Source organism: Rhamphochromis sp. 'chilingali', assembly GCF_963969265.1.
Source record: "Rhamphochromis sp. 'chilingali' genome assembly, chromosome: 21".
Taxonomy (NCBI): domain Eukaryota; kingdom Metazoa; phylum Chordata; class Actinopteri; order Cichliformes; family Cichlidae; genus Rhamphochromis; species Rhamphochromis sp. 'chilingali'.
In genome coordinates, this window is record NC_137949.1 from 31,585,762 (window position 1) to 31,603,757 (window position 17,996).

At 43.3% G+C, this 17,996-nt stretch overlaps 1 protein-coding gene across 6 annotated transcripts; it reads left to right on the forward strand.

The window, feature by feature from the left end:
* The first annotated feature begins 917 nt into the window (after nucleotides 1–917).
* On the forward strand, nucleotides 918–17,861 carry cep170ba (centrosomal protein 170Ba). Of its 6 annotated transcripts, none has more exons than XM_080871258.1 (19): nucleotides 918–1,138; nucleotides 1,949–2,086; nucleotides 4,356–4,445; nucleotides 5,215–5,293; nucleotides 6,015–6,073; nucleotides 6,512–6,668; nucleotides 9,300–9,428; nucleotides 10,444–10,935; nucleotides 11,014–11,930; nucleotides 12,092–12,250; nucleotides 12,679–12,817; nucleotides 12,937–14,508; nucleotides 15,325–15,466; nucleotides 15,774–15,897; nucleotides 16,328–16,438; nucleotides 16,523–16,611; nucleotides 17,009–17,102; nucleotides 17,174–17,240; nucleotides 17,345–17,861. In XM_080871258.1, exons 2-19 carry the CDS (start codon nucleotides 1,982–1,984, stop codon nucleotides 17,566–17,568), a joined length of 4,749 nt encoding a protein of 1,582 aa, XP_080727384.1. In that variant the 5' UTR covers nucleotides 918–1,138; nucleotides 1,949–1,981; the 3' UTR covers nucleotides 17,569–17,861. The 6 variants fall into 6 exon arrangements, with proteins under 6 accessions (XP_080727384.1, XP_080727381.1, XP_080727382.1 ...); XM_080871255.1 differs by having other exon boundaries at nucleotides 919–1,138; nucleotides 15,220–15,466; XM_080871256.1 differs by having other exon boundaries at nucleotides 920–1,138; nucleotides 15,220–15,466; nucleotides 17,189–17,240.
* The last annotated feature ends 135 nt before the right edge of the window (nucleotides 17,862–17,996 follow it).

Below are 17,996 nucleotides of genomic sequence, written 5' to 3' on the forward strand. Positions count from 1 at the left end.
AACACAGAAAGTCATTGTGACCTTGTGGCTTCTTTGAAATTTCCTGAATGAATCTCGTGATGAAATCTTTCTTTTCTTTTTTTTAAACCCGGAGCAGCTCTACTGTAAATTGAAACTAGAGCGCCATCTAATGGGTGCAAGGCTTCTGCCTTTGGATTAATATTTTTTATAGCCTGCCATCATCTCCAGAGTTCTGTTTCAGCGATTATCACCACCTGTTGCAAAGTTAAACGGTGGTATTTTGTGATATTGTTTTTTTTTTAAATTTAACATAGTTTATGAGTTAACATGCGCTTTGCACACTTTTAACTAATGAGCTGATTTTAACGACGACCTCCTATTGTTCGTGCTCTTAGAGGCTGTTTCTCCCAAACGCCTTCATTTCTTCTATTTAGACGGGGATGCGTTGCCAAAGCGAAACACAGGCTAAACAAAGTCCGGTCGGGACACGAATAAAGCCGTAGATCGTCTATAAAAGCGGTTACTCACCAGATGGCGACTAGCGCTATGTTGTGCTGCACATGCGCGTCGAAGTTCTGAATTTATTTAGCCAATAGATAACCATTTACTTACGCTACAAATGTCAGATGTTAGAACTTTTCAACTGTATATAAAATAAATTAGGCCCATAAAAAGTCTTAGAAACCACGCTAATAAACATTACACATTTAACAAATTCAGGGTAGCCGACATTAAAGAGAAATGTATAAATAAATTAATAAAATGAAAAAATAAAGAAGGTAGGTAGACATTTTTGATATTTTAAAAAAATATACAACACTCTTCCTCTGGACACGACCCTTAGCTTTCAGCTTGAAGCCGCCGCCATCTTTTCTGCTCCCGGAACCCGGACAGAGTGAGAGCTCTTACTCTCCTCTAACCTCTCGGAGAGAAAAAAACGCTTTTGATGGGGACTTGTCAAGCTACGTCAGCCCGACGGGAGGAGACGCGTTTGAGGTTTGAGTTTCGTCCGGTTGTCATTCCCGCAGGAAGGTAAGGGTGTGAGCGAACTTTACCTGCCCGTTGTCACCTGATGAGCTTGTTGTAAGTGAGTGTCGGTCGGACGTCGAATTTCCAAACTGCTGTGGGACGACAAACACTGGATTCACTCAGGAGTAAAACGGCGAAGGCTTTAAAGGTGAGTCCTTGTTGGGGGAAATCGTTTGGAGATAGCTTATTTCGTTCAAGCCGGAGGCTCACGAGCGTTAGCTAAACAACCTCACCGACAGACTCCCAACAGCTCCCTGTTTTATTTTTTGCTTAGCTCGCAAAGGTTACAGGAAGTTAAACCTGAGCTGGAAGTTTGAATTGTTAGCCATCGTTACCTTACTCCTCACAGGAGCCATTTGCAACAAGTTTCCCGGCATGCTTCATCAAAAAGATAAACTCTAACATCTCATATCGCCTTTATTCGATTACGATATCTGCGTTTGTTACTTGTGTGAACATACTCTGCTGTGTAGCCTTTCCTGACGAGTGAAAATCTAGCTACAAAAATGGGATCCGTTTTTTTTATGGCATTAGCTGGTAGTAATACAGCCAGACACAACTGGTTGGATAAAAAGATCCTCTCATTGCAGTGAGGGTTTTTCTTTGCCCTTAAAAAAATGATATTCAATATTGTTCAGATAGTAGCAAAATATGATTAATCCCAAAGGTTTGAAAGTTCCTGCCAAAACAGAGTCATCAACTTTATTAAGTGAAATTAAACAAAATATGACCAAACAAAATAGCTGGAGGAAAAAATACACAAGAAATTACAATGACTAATACTGCCTAAAAAGCTTGATATAAAATACTGACAAAAATCAGTGAAACAAATAATTATAAATGGAATATAAATAGCCTATTTAAAATGAAGAACAAGCACAGCAAATGTCAGATAACATTAAATTAGCATAAAGATTTTTTGCCATCCTAGATCTATTTGGTTGTCGTCTTTTCCCAGGATGCCAAGAAGGTCCTGACTCGCAACCCCAACATGAGTGTGACATCATGGTTTCTGGTGAGCAGCTCTGGCACGCGTCACAGGCTGCCACGCGAGATGATCTTCGTCGGTCGGGACGACTGCGAGCTCATGCTCCAGGTGAGTGTCACGCAGAGTGTCGTACGTGACGTTCAGGATGCTCAGGATAAGTTGCATTACTCTGCACTGATGTCTGACAGGACAGCTGGTCACACAAAAACCAGCAGGAGGCTTCTGGCATGCGTCACCTGGTTAGGTGTCTAACCAGGTGACGGTGTCTTCACTCAAAGTTGCCCCTCGCAGCCTCACAAACAATGACTTAAAAACTCAACTAAAGCATTCCCATGTGTTGCTTTTCCATGCTCTGTGTGCCACAAACACAATTTCTTTGTGGTTTTTGTGTAATATTCTCCTCCCATTTTCTTCTCGCTCTGTGTTTAGACCAGCGAAGGAAGAATGTTGCCTCGGCAGCAGTTGTTTATACTTTCCTTAGTTTGTGCGTTATGTGCAGAAAAGCCCCGCAAACCACAGAGTTGCTTATGTCCACATTTAGGCGTCGCCGCCTCATCTTTTTCCCCAGCTTGAAGCGATGCAGATATTTCTAGTGCTTGGGGCTTCTTCCTGACTTGGCACATAGCCCATTCCTGCCCTATATTGTCTTTAATGTCTTAAATGTTTTGGGTTTCTTGGGGAGTTTTTTTCCTCCCTCATTCACATTGTATCTGAAAGATTACAAGAAGAGAATCCCATTTGGCATGAGAGGCACGGATCCAGCTTAAGGGAAATTTTATCAAACCGCACAATTAAGGACCTCGCCTTGAAAGTTTGGACTTTCCATGAGTACTAGTGTTTGATCAGTCTGTATCTCCATGAGAAGTAATTAGACCGTACGCCTCTACAATGATACTGAGTGCCTTTTGTTTCTAATTCAGTGGCCTGTTATTGTTTCTTAAGCCAGAGATACGTTGTTTTCCTCTGATAAGGGGTGCAAAGGGAAGTTAAGGACTAAGAGTTATGAATTCAGATCTGTTAAACTAATCGACAAATTGATTAACCAACACTAAAAACTTAAAGTAAGTTATTTAAAAGGCGACCAATTGAGCTGATTAACACAGGCAGTACAGACTGCCTCCGACTGCTGTTTATCCCAGTTAGGGTTTGGTTTGGAACAGTTTGTGACAAGCCCATAAATTGTCCATTGAATGACAGTGTTAATTTTGCAGACAAGTTTGGCACTCAGTGAGTTCGCTTGTGCTGAGGCCCTAATGAGGAGAGAAGAAAAAGTGAGTCAGTCTGAATCACTGGCTTAGCCTGAACTTAATTGATGAAGACGCATTTTTACTCTGCTTAATAGAATAGAATAGAATAGAATAGCCCTTTTATTGTTGTTGTACATGTACAACAAAATTGTGGGTACTCCACACAACTGTGTAATAGCAGATGCGTGCACAGAAACTTCAGCATTCAGAGAAGATTTTGGTAGATTAGGGCGAATAGTTAGTTTAGGGCGCGTTGGCACATCCAAAAGAAAATTCCTGTTTCAATCCCATCCATCCATCTTCTTATCCACTTCAGGGTTGTCATCGGTGGAGAGGTTGCCAGTCTATCACAAAACTAACACAGAAACACCACAACTATTCACACTTGCATTCACACCTTTTATCAGTTTAGACTTGCCGGTTAACTTGATCTTGTGCATGTCTGTGCGCTGTGGGAGGAAGCCAAACAGCTCCAGCCTGATGGTGGACCTTCTTGGTGCGAGGCAGCAGTGCTACCCGCTGCTCCATCTCATGCTTGGGTTTCCTAATGAAAATATTTGTGCACAGTTTTGTTAATTGGGATTGTGTGTAAACCAGAAATAAAGGACTTTTTAGGTATCAAAAATAACTACTGCGGCACAGCAGTGCAGTGCTGTTGCCTCGCAGCATAAAGGTCCCAGGTCTGCATGCTGACTGGCAGTGACCTTTTCACTATAGAGGTGGCACGTTCTCTCTGAGTACTCTGTTTTTTCCCCTCGCAGTCCAGATACATTTATGTTAAGTCGACTGCTGATTCTAACGTGGCTGTAGGTGTGACTTTGAGCATGAATGGTTAGCTCTCTCTCTCTGTGTTAGCCCTGTGATGACCTGGCAACCTGTTCAAAGTGTACACCACCTCAACCCAAAACTGAATAAGCTGTTAAACTGACATAATTTCTGATAGACTCAGTGCCTATGGTGCATATCGGTAAAATTCGTACTGTCGCCACCTTCCAGAATCCCAGTTGTAAGCCTGGAAAATCTTACCTTGGGATCTCAATTTAGAATCTAAATGAATGATCACAAATTTCATGTCATGTAATCAAGTTGTCAGCACATCATGCACTTTTTTTTTTCCACATTTGTTTCAGTCTCGCAGTGTGGATAAACAGCATGCTGTCATCAACTATGACCCAAATACAGATGAGCACATGGTGAAGGACCTGGGCAGCTTGAACGGGGTGAGTGGGTCTGTCTTTACTTCCAAACTTTGTACTTCAGCTTGTGCAAAAAACAACAAAAAAAGTCTCTGGTATCACCGAAGGCTCGTGTTTCAACTGCAGTAAATCCCTTAGTACAAAAATGTGTGTGTGTGCAAACGGTTGGGCAAACAGTGACCATTCCCCCCAAAAAAAGAAAATCTTTCGATCTCACCCTGTTCCCTTGTCTCTCTGCTGCTGTTGCCACTTCACTGCACCATTATCCAAATGAAATCCTGAGCTGAGCCGTGGGAGAAACCGTTCATTGTTCTCAGTGTTTCTTTTGGCCTTAGTAACTGCAGCTAAACTAATCAGAGCAGAACAGTACGAGGGCCTATAACTGAAATCCTTCCCTAATTACCTTTGTTTAGTCTGTGTAGAATGAGAGCTACTGTTTGGTGCACAGTGTTATCCTTGTTTCTTTACTTTTAATCATCTAAAGATAAATTGAGTAACTCCTCTAACCATCTGTTAGTTAAGGGAGAAGTTAAAACAAATTGATGAACAAATTGCACATGTTTCTTTCCACCTGGCCATTTTATAAAAGCTTACTGACATTGCATAACAACATAATCTCATCAGAGTTTTAACGTGTTGGTGGATTAACTTTCAATGGGAAAGGTCCGCTGGCAAAGCACCTTACGGTATCCGAGTGCTTGGAATTAGAAGGCCTGTCACCTGTGAGTCATTACCTTCATTAGCGAATGAACAGTGAATGTTATGAATTTTGTTTTGTTTTTCTGTTTTGCAGACATTTGTGAACGACCTCAGAATCCCAGACCAGACATATATCACCCTAAAGCTGTCAGATGTCATTCGCTTTGGTTATGATATCCTTTTTTTATACTTATGTTTTAAACTTTATGCATTTTTATTTTTTTTAATTCTGTTGGCTTAATCATCATTGGACCTGTATCATTCATACATTATCCAGACTTTCTGCTTTTGTTTTCATTGGTCTTTGGTATTCAACACAGAAAAGGACCAGGGGTCAGCAGCACTTTTTCTCACATTTATTACATTTTTTTCTCCACCTTGATCTACTGGCATGAAAATCCTGTGTGTTTTTCAGCCAGGATAGTGAACTGTTGACCGGAAGCCGCCTGCGCCCTTTGACCTCAGGAGAAAACTAATGAGTGGTGAAATGTATGTTAGATAACACAAAGCAACACTGTTCAGTGTACAGATACATGTAGACATGCTTTGTCGTTAGAGGTGAAGGGGCACAGTTTCGAGAAGTAATTGACTGCTATAAATACATTTATAGCTTTATAGGTGATGTCTCTTGATGTTTATCTGTTGTCTCATCAGTTTAGAACTGATAAGTTTCGTGATAGTGCTACAAGACAGTAAACCAGTTCACTTATTTTTTGGTTATAATAAAGATTTATTTGTTGTCTTGGTGCAAACGGAGAAATGAGCAACATTTCTGATTTTTCAATCAGAAAAAAGTAATGGTCAGTGCTCAGTATTTTCCAGTCAGGACATCTCTAATATCTAATTGTTTGAAAAGAAAAATATGTAGATTGTTTCCTTTAACTCCATCTGTACATGTGCATGTGTATATCCTGGAAAAGAGTCAACACAAAGTCCCGGAGGAAGCGCTTAAAGTAAGTAAGAGTAAGCTTCCTTTTTTAATCGTCAGTGCTCGACTGTCTTCAGCGATAGCTGTTTGCTGTAGATCCCTACTGAGAAAGACTAACATTATTTTGGTATTAAATAATATGTTAAAATAGTCACAATCTTCCCAGGCCAACTCCTACCATGGCAAACTAGAGCTTAATTATCTACAATAAATTTTTTCTTTCATATTAAATTAAATAACTTAACACTTAAAGTCATTTCTGCATGTTTAATGATGCTAGTTACTGTAGCTGAATTCAATTAAAATAAAAATGATGCATGTGTAATATTTAGAAGTTGAAGCTTGAGTCTCTGGTGGATATTCTTCCTTACAGTGTGTATATGTTAGGACCGTTACAGCTGTACTGATTGTTGGCGGAAGGTTTTTCACATCCTGCTTCCCTCCTGTCTGTGTGTGTGTGCAGCATGAGAAGTACACAAGCCAGTTGCAGCTTAGCATAAAAGCCCTGGAGGCCAAGGCAAAGGAAAAACTGCACTTCCAGCACTCAGAGAAGAGCAAAGACTCTTTATCCAATGCCAAACTCCAGGACAAAGCTGAGCGTAAAGCCCACTCCCTCACAGGTAAATAATTCTATCCACACAGTTCATTTGTTAGAAGGAAGGTTGCAGGTTTTATGATAACAGAAGTAGATAAATTGTTCTGGGTGCATGAGAGCAACAGTTTTAAATGAAGTGGATTTGAATAGCTTGGTCCCACATACATGAGGAAGAGGAAGTCTGCTTGAGTCTCCATGTACTGCATGACTTTGGCCATAGATCCCTCGATAGGATGATGGCTTCTCTTATTAAGAGCTTCCCTGCTGTGGGATTAGGATGCCATGTGAGTAGAGAGGCTGATGCTACAATCCTGTGGTGTCGGTAAAAAAGTAGATCTTGACATCCCAGGGTTGCCAGAGTAAGTATACATGAGTAAGGGCTTTGCAGACAAGCAGAGGGGTAAAGAGTTAAGGACAAACAGTCTTATCTCAGTCAGACATGCCTGATGGTGGTTCAGCCACGTGCTGTAGAATTAGAAAGGTCTGTAGGTTTTTAGTCCCAGCTTGGCACTTCTGTCCATGTAGGTGATGGTAGATCTGTCACTGCTGATATTTCCAGTTCTTTCACACCCTCTTTACTCTGACATGTACTTAGTGAATTTATTATTTCACTCTATGTCAACAGCAGAACAGTCGGGGCACTGTTAAGTTAGGCATTTTATGAATGAAGCTTATTCACACCGATGAAACGTTTTCCAGCTGTAGTTAATCTAGCAAGCAGCAGCCTTGTGCTTTCTGCTCCATAATCAGGCCTTTGAGCTTAGAAGGAAAACTACAACTGTGCCTAAAATAGGACTTTTCCAGCACACGCCTCATGTTTCTCATAGCTGTGTAATTGACTGCGGCACTGCGAGAAACTCTTCTTTTGTTAGCTTTTTTTTTTTAGTAAACATCACTTTGGAGCAGAGTGTGATTATGTTGCCTGCAAGTATGAGTTCATTATTTGCAAGACATCTTTCAGTGCAAACTCTATATTTACTTGTTGCTACGCAGTTACTGCCTGCACTCAAAGGAGTCTGTGCTGGTGTGAAAGTGTCCACTGCTGTCGTGCTAAATCTACAGCCTCAGTGAGAGAACTCACTGAGGCTGTAGATTTAGCACGACAGCAGTGGATGTTAGAGAAAAAAAAAGCATGTTAGAGAAAATGAGTACACGCTTTTTAAAGTGTCACTTTCATTCATTTTGAGTTTGTTTGATGTAGGAAAGTCTCTTTGCCTCACAGAGACCGAGCTTGCATATCTCTGTTGACAAATGCTGATGCAAATTCAGTCTCTTTGGCTGAGCTTGTTTAAGGTCTTGATATGTTATTTTGCCTCATATTAGGTTTGTTTTCTTTTAATTCTGACAAGCCTCGTAGAGAAGGGAAAAAAAAGACGTGTGTGTCTTTTTCTGTGCTTGTTTTCCCCTGCAGCTGTACAGGATGTGGAGTGACTCCAATCCTCCAGCTGTCTGCAGCACAGGACACTTCACTTGTACAGTGTGTGACTCAGTCGGGCCTACATTACTGTGCCAGGACCCAGGGCTATTTAGTATTGAGAGGAAAAAAAGAGGGCATGAAATTAACAGTTCAGCGTTCCCAGTGGTTGCTCTTGTAGTGGCTTCCTTTTTAAAGTTTCCATACTTAACAAATCCAGTAAGTTATAACAATAGCTAAAACAAAAATTCACTTTTTTTGCTTTTTAACTACCTCCAAACACAGTACCTAATGTCCCTAATAACTGCCACCTTTATTTTGGGAGATTATGTCCCGTCTTTGTTGTACCTCTGTGTCTGTGCACAGTTTGAGATGCCAAATAATACACTTAGCATAACCTTGCTCTGTGTACTGAAGCTGCTACACTCGCCCACATTTTCTTTAGCTAAAAGGGGAAGATTAAATAAGTGGAAAGGAATCTGTAACGTGCCCCTCTGCCTCTTCGGTCACTGTGTTGATGTCTTATTGTGTGTGTCCAAGGCAACAGTGGTCAAGTGCTGCTGATACTTGGGATTGTGCAGCCACATTAAACTCAGAAGAGCTTGTTTATCCTATTTATCAGGCCAAACGGCAGCTTCTAGATGATCTGATTAGTAGAGGCTGGCTGGCTTGTGTGGAACAGTATGCCAGGTTATATGGCAAGTCTTGCTAAACACATATCATCAGCAAATTTAGCCAAGCTAACTAGTCTCAAATTTAAGAGAATATATGCAGAGACCTCTGTATACATAAAGCCTTTGCGTGCCCAGCTTACTCTATATCCTGGACCGATTTCTTCCATTTTTCCTATAAAGATTAGGATTAGCTGTACTGTCCTCACATGAGGAGGATTATGTTTTGGTGGTTTGCTGATACATCTGGCATCACAGTTTGACCTCCCTACCCCCACTACACTCTCTGTGTCATGGGAATGTGTGGGAGCTCTGAAACATCCAAAGGCCACTTGCAGCGTAAGGCTTTGTTTCTGAGCTCCAGCATTGTGTAACTTTTTATTGTTGCAACGTCAAACAAAACACTGTTTTGTCATGTGACTAACAAACTTATTGGATTATAAAACCAAGCAGTGGTTTAAATTCACGTCTTTGTTGGCTCTTTCTTTGTTCCTACCATTCCTCCCTGCACCTTTTAGTATATTATGTACCTGATTGTGTTTGTGTCTGTCTGTGGGCTTTTTCCTGCTAGCCTCCACAGATGCTCCGATATCCAAGCCCACGCCTCTGTATGGCCAGCCTTCCTGGTGGGGAGAAGATGAGGACCCGGCCAACAAAAAGGAGAGCAGAGGTGGAAAATTTCCAGAGAAGGAATCTCCAGGTCAGTGAATCTGTCTTATATTTCTACATGCAATCACTGTAAACTCCTTTCATTTGGTGTATGCCTTCAGAAGTGTTTGTCTTTACAAGCAGAATGTATTTTATATTAGTGATTTAATTGCATTTATTGGATATTCCCATGTTTGTGAATTAGATTTAAAGTTGCCTTTTTTGTGGCATTTGATGTTCTCTGTGGGTCACTGAGAGGTAGATGGTGTTAAGCCCAAGGCAGGTCCCTGGCTGTCAGTTGTGGACTGATAGCCAGGCCAAACCAGTGGCTGTCTGCCTCATGATGGATTATGACCATCTAAGCCGATGATGGTGATTGTTCTCCTTACGTTGCCCAGACTGAAACAGATTATTCCCCCTCAACTACCTTCCACTGGACTCTGAACTCCTAAAGTGGTATTTGGCCACACCCAGCTGGCATCCAAAGACCAATCACATGATTTGTTTTCCCAGCCTACCGTCTGGAACCCATCCATCCGCTTCCCCTTTTCAGGGTCGCGGGGGGCGCTGGAGCCTATCCCAGCTGTCATAGGGCGAGAGGCGGGGTCCACCCTGGACAGGTCGCCAGTCTGTCGCAGGGCCAACACACAGAGACAAACAACCATTCACACTCAGATTCACTCGCACATTCACTCGCACATTCACACCTAGTAGCAATTTGGATTATCCAATTAACCTATCCCCACAAGCTGCATGTCTTTGTATGGTGGGAGGAAGCCGGAGTACCCGGAGGGAACCCACGCAAACACATGCAAACTCCACACAGAAAGACCTGATGGTGGAATTGAACTCAGGACCTTCTTGCTGTGCGGCAACAGTGCGAACCACCGTGCTGCCCCACCGTCTGGAACCTTCATGTTATTTATGGCTCTTATTTTCAGGAAATGTTTAGTGGTTATGCTTTAAGAGATTTACATAAATCTGAGTTCCTGAGTTAGGAACTTTGATATAAGTGTGACAATATTCTAATATTCAGCACACTAAAAGCTTTTTTTTATTGACAACAGAACCTGCTAAAGATGTGCCCACATATGAGAGCAATGGCTCTCTGCCAGACAGTCAGGCTAAGCCCATCTTCTCCTACCGCCGGGAGCCCAGTTACTTTGAGATCCCAACAAAGGAGTTCCAGCAGCGTCCTACCAAGAAACCAGAGTCGCAGGTTCATGAAGTTCCAACAAAAGACACAGCAGATGCCTCTGACTGCATCTCCTCCACCCCCACACCCCCTGTGGTTCAAAGCCACGCATCCTTTACCATCGAATTTGATGAATGCACGCCAGGTAAAATAAAAATCAAGGACCATGTGACCAAGTTTTCTTTCCGTCAGCGTAAGCAACCTTCCACTGAGGTTGCTAGCACACCTACTGAGGTGATGTCAGCAGAGAGTAAAGTTGCTGACTGGCTCGTCCAAAGCAGCGCTAGCATGATGGGAAAGAGCTCGCAAGATGAAGATGTGTGCAGCACAAACAGTGACCCATCTCTTCTGAAGACCACCAAGAGTGAGTCTCTTATACACCATCTGTTTACTCTAGTTTTAGATGAAATACTGTGTTAACTTGTTCTCCTTCCATCAACAGCAAACTACCATGAAGACGGTTCTCAAAGTGATTCGGGGCACCCAGCACTCAATGGAAATAACTTTCTCCAGTTAGAACATCAGGATTCTCCACAAGCCTTGAGAGCTTCCCCACCACAGCGATTTCTCTCCCCTGACTCAGTGGAGCCTGTGTCTGGCTCTCCACCAGAGTCCCAGTCCCTTTCCAGTCTTGCTAAAGCTGAGCCCCACCCAGCCTTTGTGATTGAATTCATTGACGACAACCAGAGAAAGAAGCGTTCCCAGTCCATCAATATCATGGCCCCACCAGAACCCTCCAGTCTCAGGCCACAGCTGGAGAAAGTAAAGAAAAGCTCAAGTCCGACTGGGGAGAGACAAGTCACACCTCCATCTTCCACCACTACTCCACCAACCCAACGGTACACTATCCCCCTGAAGGGCCCTGCTTCTATGGGCTCCCAAAGAGCTGGCTCTCTACGAAGGGAAAAGACTGAAGAACGGATCAGCACCAGCCTTTCCTCCCGCTCGTCCTCATCTGTGTCCGCAAGACCATTTAGCAGCGTGGGCCGCAAATCTAAACTCACCCAGGAGTTTACTGCTGAATTACTGAAACAAGCAAAGGAGATCTCTTCTGCCACCTGGGAGAGAAATACTACAGCATCTAAAGCAGGGTCAGGGCCAGCATCACAGTCTGGCCAAATTACCACTAGCCCTCCTCAGCCTGACGCTCATTTCCAGCCTCAAACTTCCTCGCCAATTCATAAACCTGTCCCCCTCAAGGCTCCTGTTATGCCCCCAGCATCTCAAAGTTTTGACGTTAAGAGCCCCACAGGCCCCAGAAATGAAGAGGAGGACAGTCTGAGTGACGCAGGAACCTACACTATTGAAACAGATGTTCACGATAAGGAGCTGGAAGAGGCACGGAGCAAGATTGACCAGGCAAGTTCTTTCACGTATGCTCGTTTTAAAAGAAATAAGGCAGCTTTGCTAATTACCGGTCTCCTCGTGTTTCTCGGAGTGAAGTCCTGAGCCATGAACATTAGCAGTCCTGCTTTGCCTCTCTGTGCACTTATCCACTTGCAATGCTTTGTTCCTGACAGGTGTTTGGTGTCGTTGACAGCCCAGAGCGAACGAACCTGAGTGAAGCAGAAACACCGTCAGCATTTAGGCCTGTTATTGTTCAGGGCAGGGAGGAGCATAGTCAGAAAAGTTGTGGGGAGGTGAGGCCAGCTCCAGAGCAGGGACAGAGTCTGGTGAAGGTAAACTTTCCTGCTCAGGGTTGAATGATGAATGGATAGATGATTGATCATTTTAATGTAACAATGATTATTTTCAGTCGGTAAGACTCAAGTGTCTGATTGCACCAATCGGGATGTAGTGCTTCCTTGATTTGCCTTCTTGGTTTTTGCTCTTTTTTCGGTGTCTCTCTTTTGATTTGTGCACTTGCCTCTTCTTTGCACACAGGCTCTGGGTTCATGATCGTTTGGGTTTTTCTTTTCTAACCAAATAAAAGAAAACAGAAAACCAAACCACGTGTTTAGTACAACATGTTAGGGTTCAAGTGCATACAGCACTTGAACCAGATTGCTCTTTTGGAATTTATAATAACTGGAACTAAGGGAATTATATTTTTAACAGTTTTGCTATTTTTAACAGTAATGAATAACTTGTATGCCATCTTTTACAGGTTCAGTCAGGAGGTGCAGTCTTACAGGGGGCTCCTAAGTGGATGTCTTGCTGGGCCAGCTTGGCAGACAGCTATGCAGAATCTGGGCCTTCGTCCGGCCTCTTTGACATCCATTCCCAGATGGGACTGTCAGAAGGGGGTAAGCCACCTAACCAGCCATTGCTCTATTTGAAATGATAATGAGACACCCTGATGAATATGAATGATATTCAGCGTCATCGTCTGTGGTTAATATGCATTAAAACTGTTCCACTTCAGCACGAGGCACAATCGTCCACAAGGCTACGCTCAGCCAAAGCCAAGAAAGAGTTCAGCGCGGCCTGCAGCTGACATCACCGGGGGAGAAGAGTGACATTCCAGCTCCCAGCATTCATGTTCATTATGACCCAAATTCAACATTTGATGTTGAAGATAACAGCTTGGGGGTCCCTGACGCTCAAGACGGCATTCACAGGTTAACTGTGCAGGACGATGTAGAGCCTGACAGCCTGAGTGATGCCAGCAAGTCAGATGATGGATCTATTGTAGAGCAGAAGAGGAAGCCTCTGTCGGACCAAAATGGAGACAAGCGCACGCTCCCGGCCAAGTCTACATCTTTTTACATCGGGTCAGAGGAGGAGGTGGTGCCCAAAGCTAGAACTCCTAAGGCTGAGAGAAAACAGGTGACCAAAACCTTTTCAACAGCCACTCTGACCAAACTGAGAGGCAGTCAGGAGTCTGCAAGAGTCAAACCTGTTGTATCAGCTCCTGTACTGAGCCAGGCAACACAGAGGCCAGAGGGTAAAGAAGCATCCCCGTTATTCAGACAGGAGAGCTTCACGAAGGAGCGATCTAGCAGCACCAGGTTGCCTAACATCTCTAGCCAGCCTGCTCAAAGAGATCTAAACCCTGAATTACTGCAGAGAGCTAACAGTCAGGACACGCATTCATTTCTCAAAGAGACTGAAGATGTTCTGGCTGTACTGGAAGCCAAACTCCAAGCAGGACAAACCAACACTCCATCTCCTGTTATGGACTCTCTTTCTGGGGAGTCTGATGTGGACACCTCCAGTACAGTCAGCCAACACAGCAGTAAGACAAAGCCAAGCACACTAACAAAAAAAGTGTCGGTCAGTGGCCTCCAGAGAGAGAGGTCTTCAGCTAGCCTAACTAGTCAGGATTCGACTCAGCAGTCCTCAGAAAAGCACCGTACTCAGGAAGCAGAAAGGAGCAACAGGACTGAACCTCTGAGGAGGCCAGTCGGATTGAGACGCAGTGTGGGAAAACGTGGTTCCACAGACCTAAGTGATGACCACCAGAGCTTACCATACTCTGATCAGGAGTCAAACAGCAAACAAACACGCAAATACACAATTCCCCTTCAGAAGGAGGATACCAAGAGCTCCAGAGTGTCCCAGGCACTGAGTCGTGCCAACAGTCTATCAGCCCCAAGACCCACCAGGACTTCCATGCTGCGCCGGGCTCGCCTCGGAGAGGCCTCAGACAACGAGGGCACAGAGACTGATAAGCTGTACCAGGAGGCCAACAACACCCCAGCTAAGCAGCCCCAGGAAGCCAAGAAACTCTCCAGGCTGGATATGCTGGCCATGCCTCGGAAACGGACGAGCTCATTTAACACACCCAGTGACAACGAGGCCTCCTCCACCCCACAGTGGACAGGCAGAAGCACAGGATTTTCCAACCGCAGCGCAGAGCTGGGTGTCAGCTCCACTCGTAGGGCCTCTGGTCCAGGGCCAAAGCCGGGAGAAAGGCCACAGAAGGCAGCACTCAACAGAACTCCAATCACTCGTGTTCGCTCCAGCAGTGCCAAATATGCCAGCAGCACAGCAAGTAAGTATAGTACCGGCACTTACACACCATCTGTTCTTATATATTTAAGTGCAGGGCCTTATCAGCCATAAAAATGAACTCGGATTTAGCATTGTGGGAATGACATGCCTGCAATGTGTGTCAGACATGACAGAGAATTGGTCTGAAGCCTTTATAAGTCTCAGCTAATATAACCGATTTCTCAGCTCTGCAATTAAGAACTTTTTCATCAAACAACAGCTGTGTGTGAAGGAAACTAACACTAATATTAATTCTCCAATGTTCAATATCTTTCATCTGCACAGTGTACACTCATTGAAGTGAAGGCTGGATTGCCGTTTCTTTATGCAGCCGTGCTTTGAGAGTGTATTACTGGTCCTGACTTTAACACAATATGTTTCACATTACACATCAACTTGTATTATTTTTTAAACTCATTTATTCCTATCTGTACTCAGCCGCTGTACTGTGGAAGTCTAGTGTTCATTTGAGTTTGGTTCAGACCCCCCCTTAAAAACAACAACAGTAAATTGTTGGAAAGTCATGAAGACTTCCACAGCATCATGTCTGTCTCTTGTTCGGGGAAATGTTTTGGGGGTTTCTATTAAAACACTCAGTGGGGTTTTTTTCTTTTTCTTGGTGGTTCTTTCATGGCATCTCTTTCTCTCTCTCCTGTTTTCCCAACTTATTTGTCCTCGTCTTCCAAAACTCTAACCAATTCACAACACCAAGGCTCTAGGCGACGACAGAAAGGCTCTGACTATACCTCTACCTCAGATGAGGAGTACGACTCAAACCAGAGCACTCCTAAACACAAACGCTCCCAACCTTCCTCAGCTTCTCATAGCCCACGCAATCCGGTTCGGCCGCAGCCGATCGTGGCCCTGCGCCCGAAACACCGCGGCAGAGACTCTGAAGAGGAGACCAACGAGGGAGATGCCTTCCACAACTGGTCCACACACAGTGCTGAGATTGCACGGTAAGAAATATGACAGGCTGGGCGTTTCTGGTGTGAATACTTGGGTTTTCCAGCAAACGCAAACAGTTTTAAGCATTTATTTTTGTTTCATTAGTTAAGGGTTGTGTGAAAAATCACAGTAGATGATGATTTTTATCTGTTCAAACAGTTAATTTACTTCACTGCAACACTAAACTTGAATATATATTATTGGATATTTCCTTTAGTTTCTTGCAAAAATATTTGCATTGACTTTGTTGTGGAGAATTGGTTTAAAAGGAATACTTAAATTCAATACAATATGGATTTATAAATTTTTTTATTGAAGGTTGAGTCAAGATCTGGCCAAAGACTTGGCAATATTAGCCAGAGAGATCCACGATGTAGCGGGTGATGGCGAGCCCGGAGAGGAGTGCAGTGCACCAGGCTCCACGGCGGCTTCTTATGAACAGGTACCGTTGTTACCTTAAACTTCAAGTGAACGAGTGAGGGCATTTTTGACGGCAGTCATGTGTTAACATGTGCTGTTATGATGTTTTTAATTGTAAAGCCATTTCCTGCTATGGATTTGTTTACCTCTCTTACAGCTTTGGTATTTGTTTTAAAGGAATTGGCTCATAATTGAAAATTATATGGGACCATTTATGACTTAAACATTTTTTTTGTGGTTTCCACCACATTTTAAAATTTTACAGTGATTCATAGCTTATAGACCGATATTAGCCCAAAGTGACGATGAAAGAGCTCAGATGAAGATGATTCTAGTCATCTCTTTTTAAATAAAATAAAGGAAAACCATAGTTACACTAAGTCTTCTAATGCATTTACCTGCCATTAAAAAATAAAAAACGTATTTCTTTATTTCATCTTTTTCTTGATCAGCATGTTTCAGAGGCTAACAGTTACCAGAAAGTCCCCCCAAGTTCTGCACCATTAGGGGAAGCTGAGCAGAGCTGGAGTGACCGTGAACACAACTCCAGGAGCAGAGAAGAGGTCAGACATGATCAGTTGCTTCTCCTTTAGATATCCTGTAACGAGAGCTCTTTTATAAAAGTGTTTTATTGTTGTCCCCCTCAGGGCGTTGTGGACACTGCGATGCTGAATCCGGTGTCTCAGGTCATAATTGCTATCAGAGAAAACACGGAGCAGCTCGCTGACAAAATGAAGTAAGATACTAAGAAGAGCAGACACCATGAACACTTAAACTCCTCTCTTTCCATTCCTGATCTGGCTTTGATGAAAAACTTTATTGATCCTGTCTGACAGCCAGACTGCAGTGAGCATCAGCTCTAATTTAATTACTGTAACTTAGTGAGTCAGCTCACAGACAGATTGGCTGACGATATGGGACCAAGAGCAGAGATCTAATCTAAGTAAATGAGACACAGATGAAAAAACTGTTTCCTCTGCTACATGCGGCTTCAGCTTGTCTTTTCCTGGTCGTTATTTGGTAATGTTTCAGACGTCAAACGAAAGCTGTGGCTTACTTTTGCTGTGATAAATTCTGCAAAATGATCAGTGTCAGAGAGCAGAACGTTGACTGAAAGGCACCTCTGCACACAGGGTGATGTTCCAGGACAGAGTGGATATCTGGGAAGAGATTGAGGCCAAGGTCGATTCTGAAAATAATGTCCCGTTTGCAAAAACATCCAACAAGGTTAGTGTGCTTTTGGTTGAATGACAGGATAAACACATGCTGGTAAACACTGCATGTTTGAGCCAAGTTAGACGTCTGTGTTTCAGGAAATCTCATCTATCTTGAAAGAACTCAGGAGAGTTCAGAGACAACTCGAAGGTGAGTCATTCAGACCCTTTAGAAACTATTTAAATGGAAATAATTTTAAAATAATTTTCTTGTGGCTGATGACTAATTTCAATTATTTTTTTTTTAATATTTAGTCATTAACACAGTCATGGAGCCCAGCTGGCAGCCTGGAGCTACCAAGACCTCAGCCACTGCAGTCTCCTCCTCATCTGGAGTTCACACTAGCAAGCATTCTTCCTCACGAGACTGGAGAACGGTGCACTCCATTTTCAAGCGTGGCGGTGGCCCGAGGCCCAGCGAGAGGGTCAGGAAAGCGGCTGCGACCCCAGACGATGTCAGAGAGGGATATTTAGTCTGAGATCTGGCACAAACACGCAGGTCCAGCCAGTCCACTCCAAACAGCCAGGTGCCAGACCTCTGTGCGCACAAAGGAAACCCAAAGGAGGGAAGTGAGACTTTGTTCACAGAAGTGCATCCTCCTGCACACACAAACACACACACTACTGCACTATAAGCACACCCACCTGTGTAAGGATGTAACACACTGAGAGAGACCACAAAGCTATACTTGATTGTGTGTGTTACAGATAGTCGTCATTATTTGCCAATGTTGTTATCACCAGCACTTTTTTTTTTTCTTTAATAAAAGATCATCATAATTAGCTGCCCAGAGAAAAACAAGCCTGAACATAATCATCCCAGGGAAGTCTTCAGATACGTCAAACATGTGTGTTTAGTGACAAATCATCATTGAGGAAGTATTTTATTTTTATAATAGCAAGAACT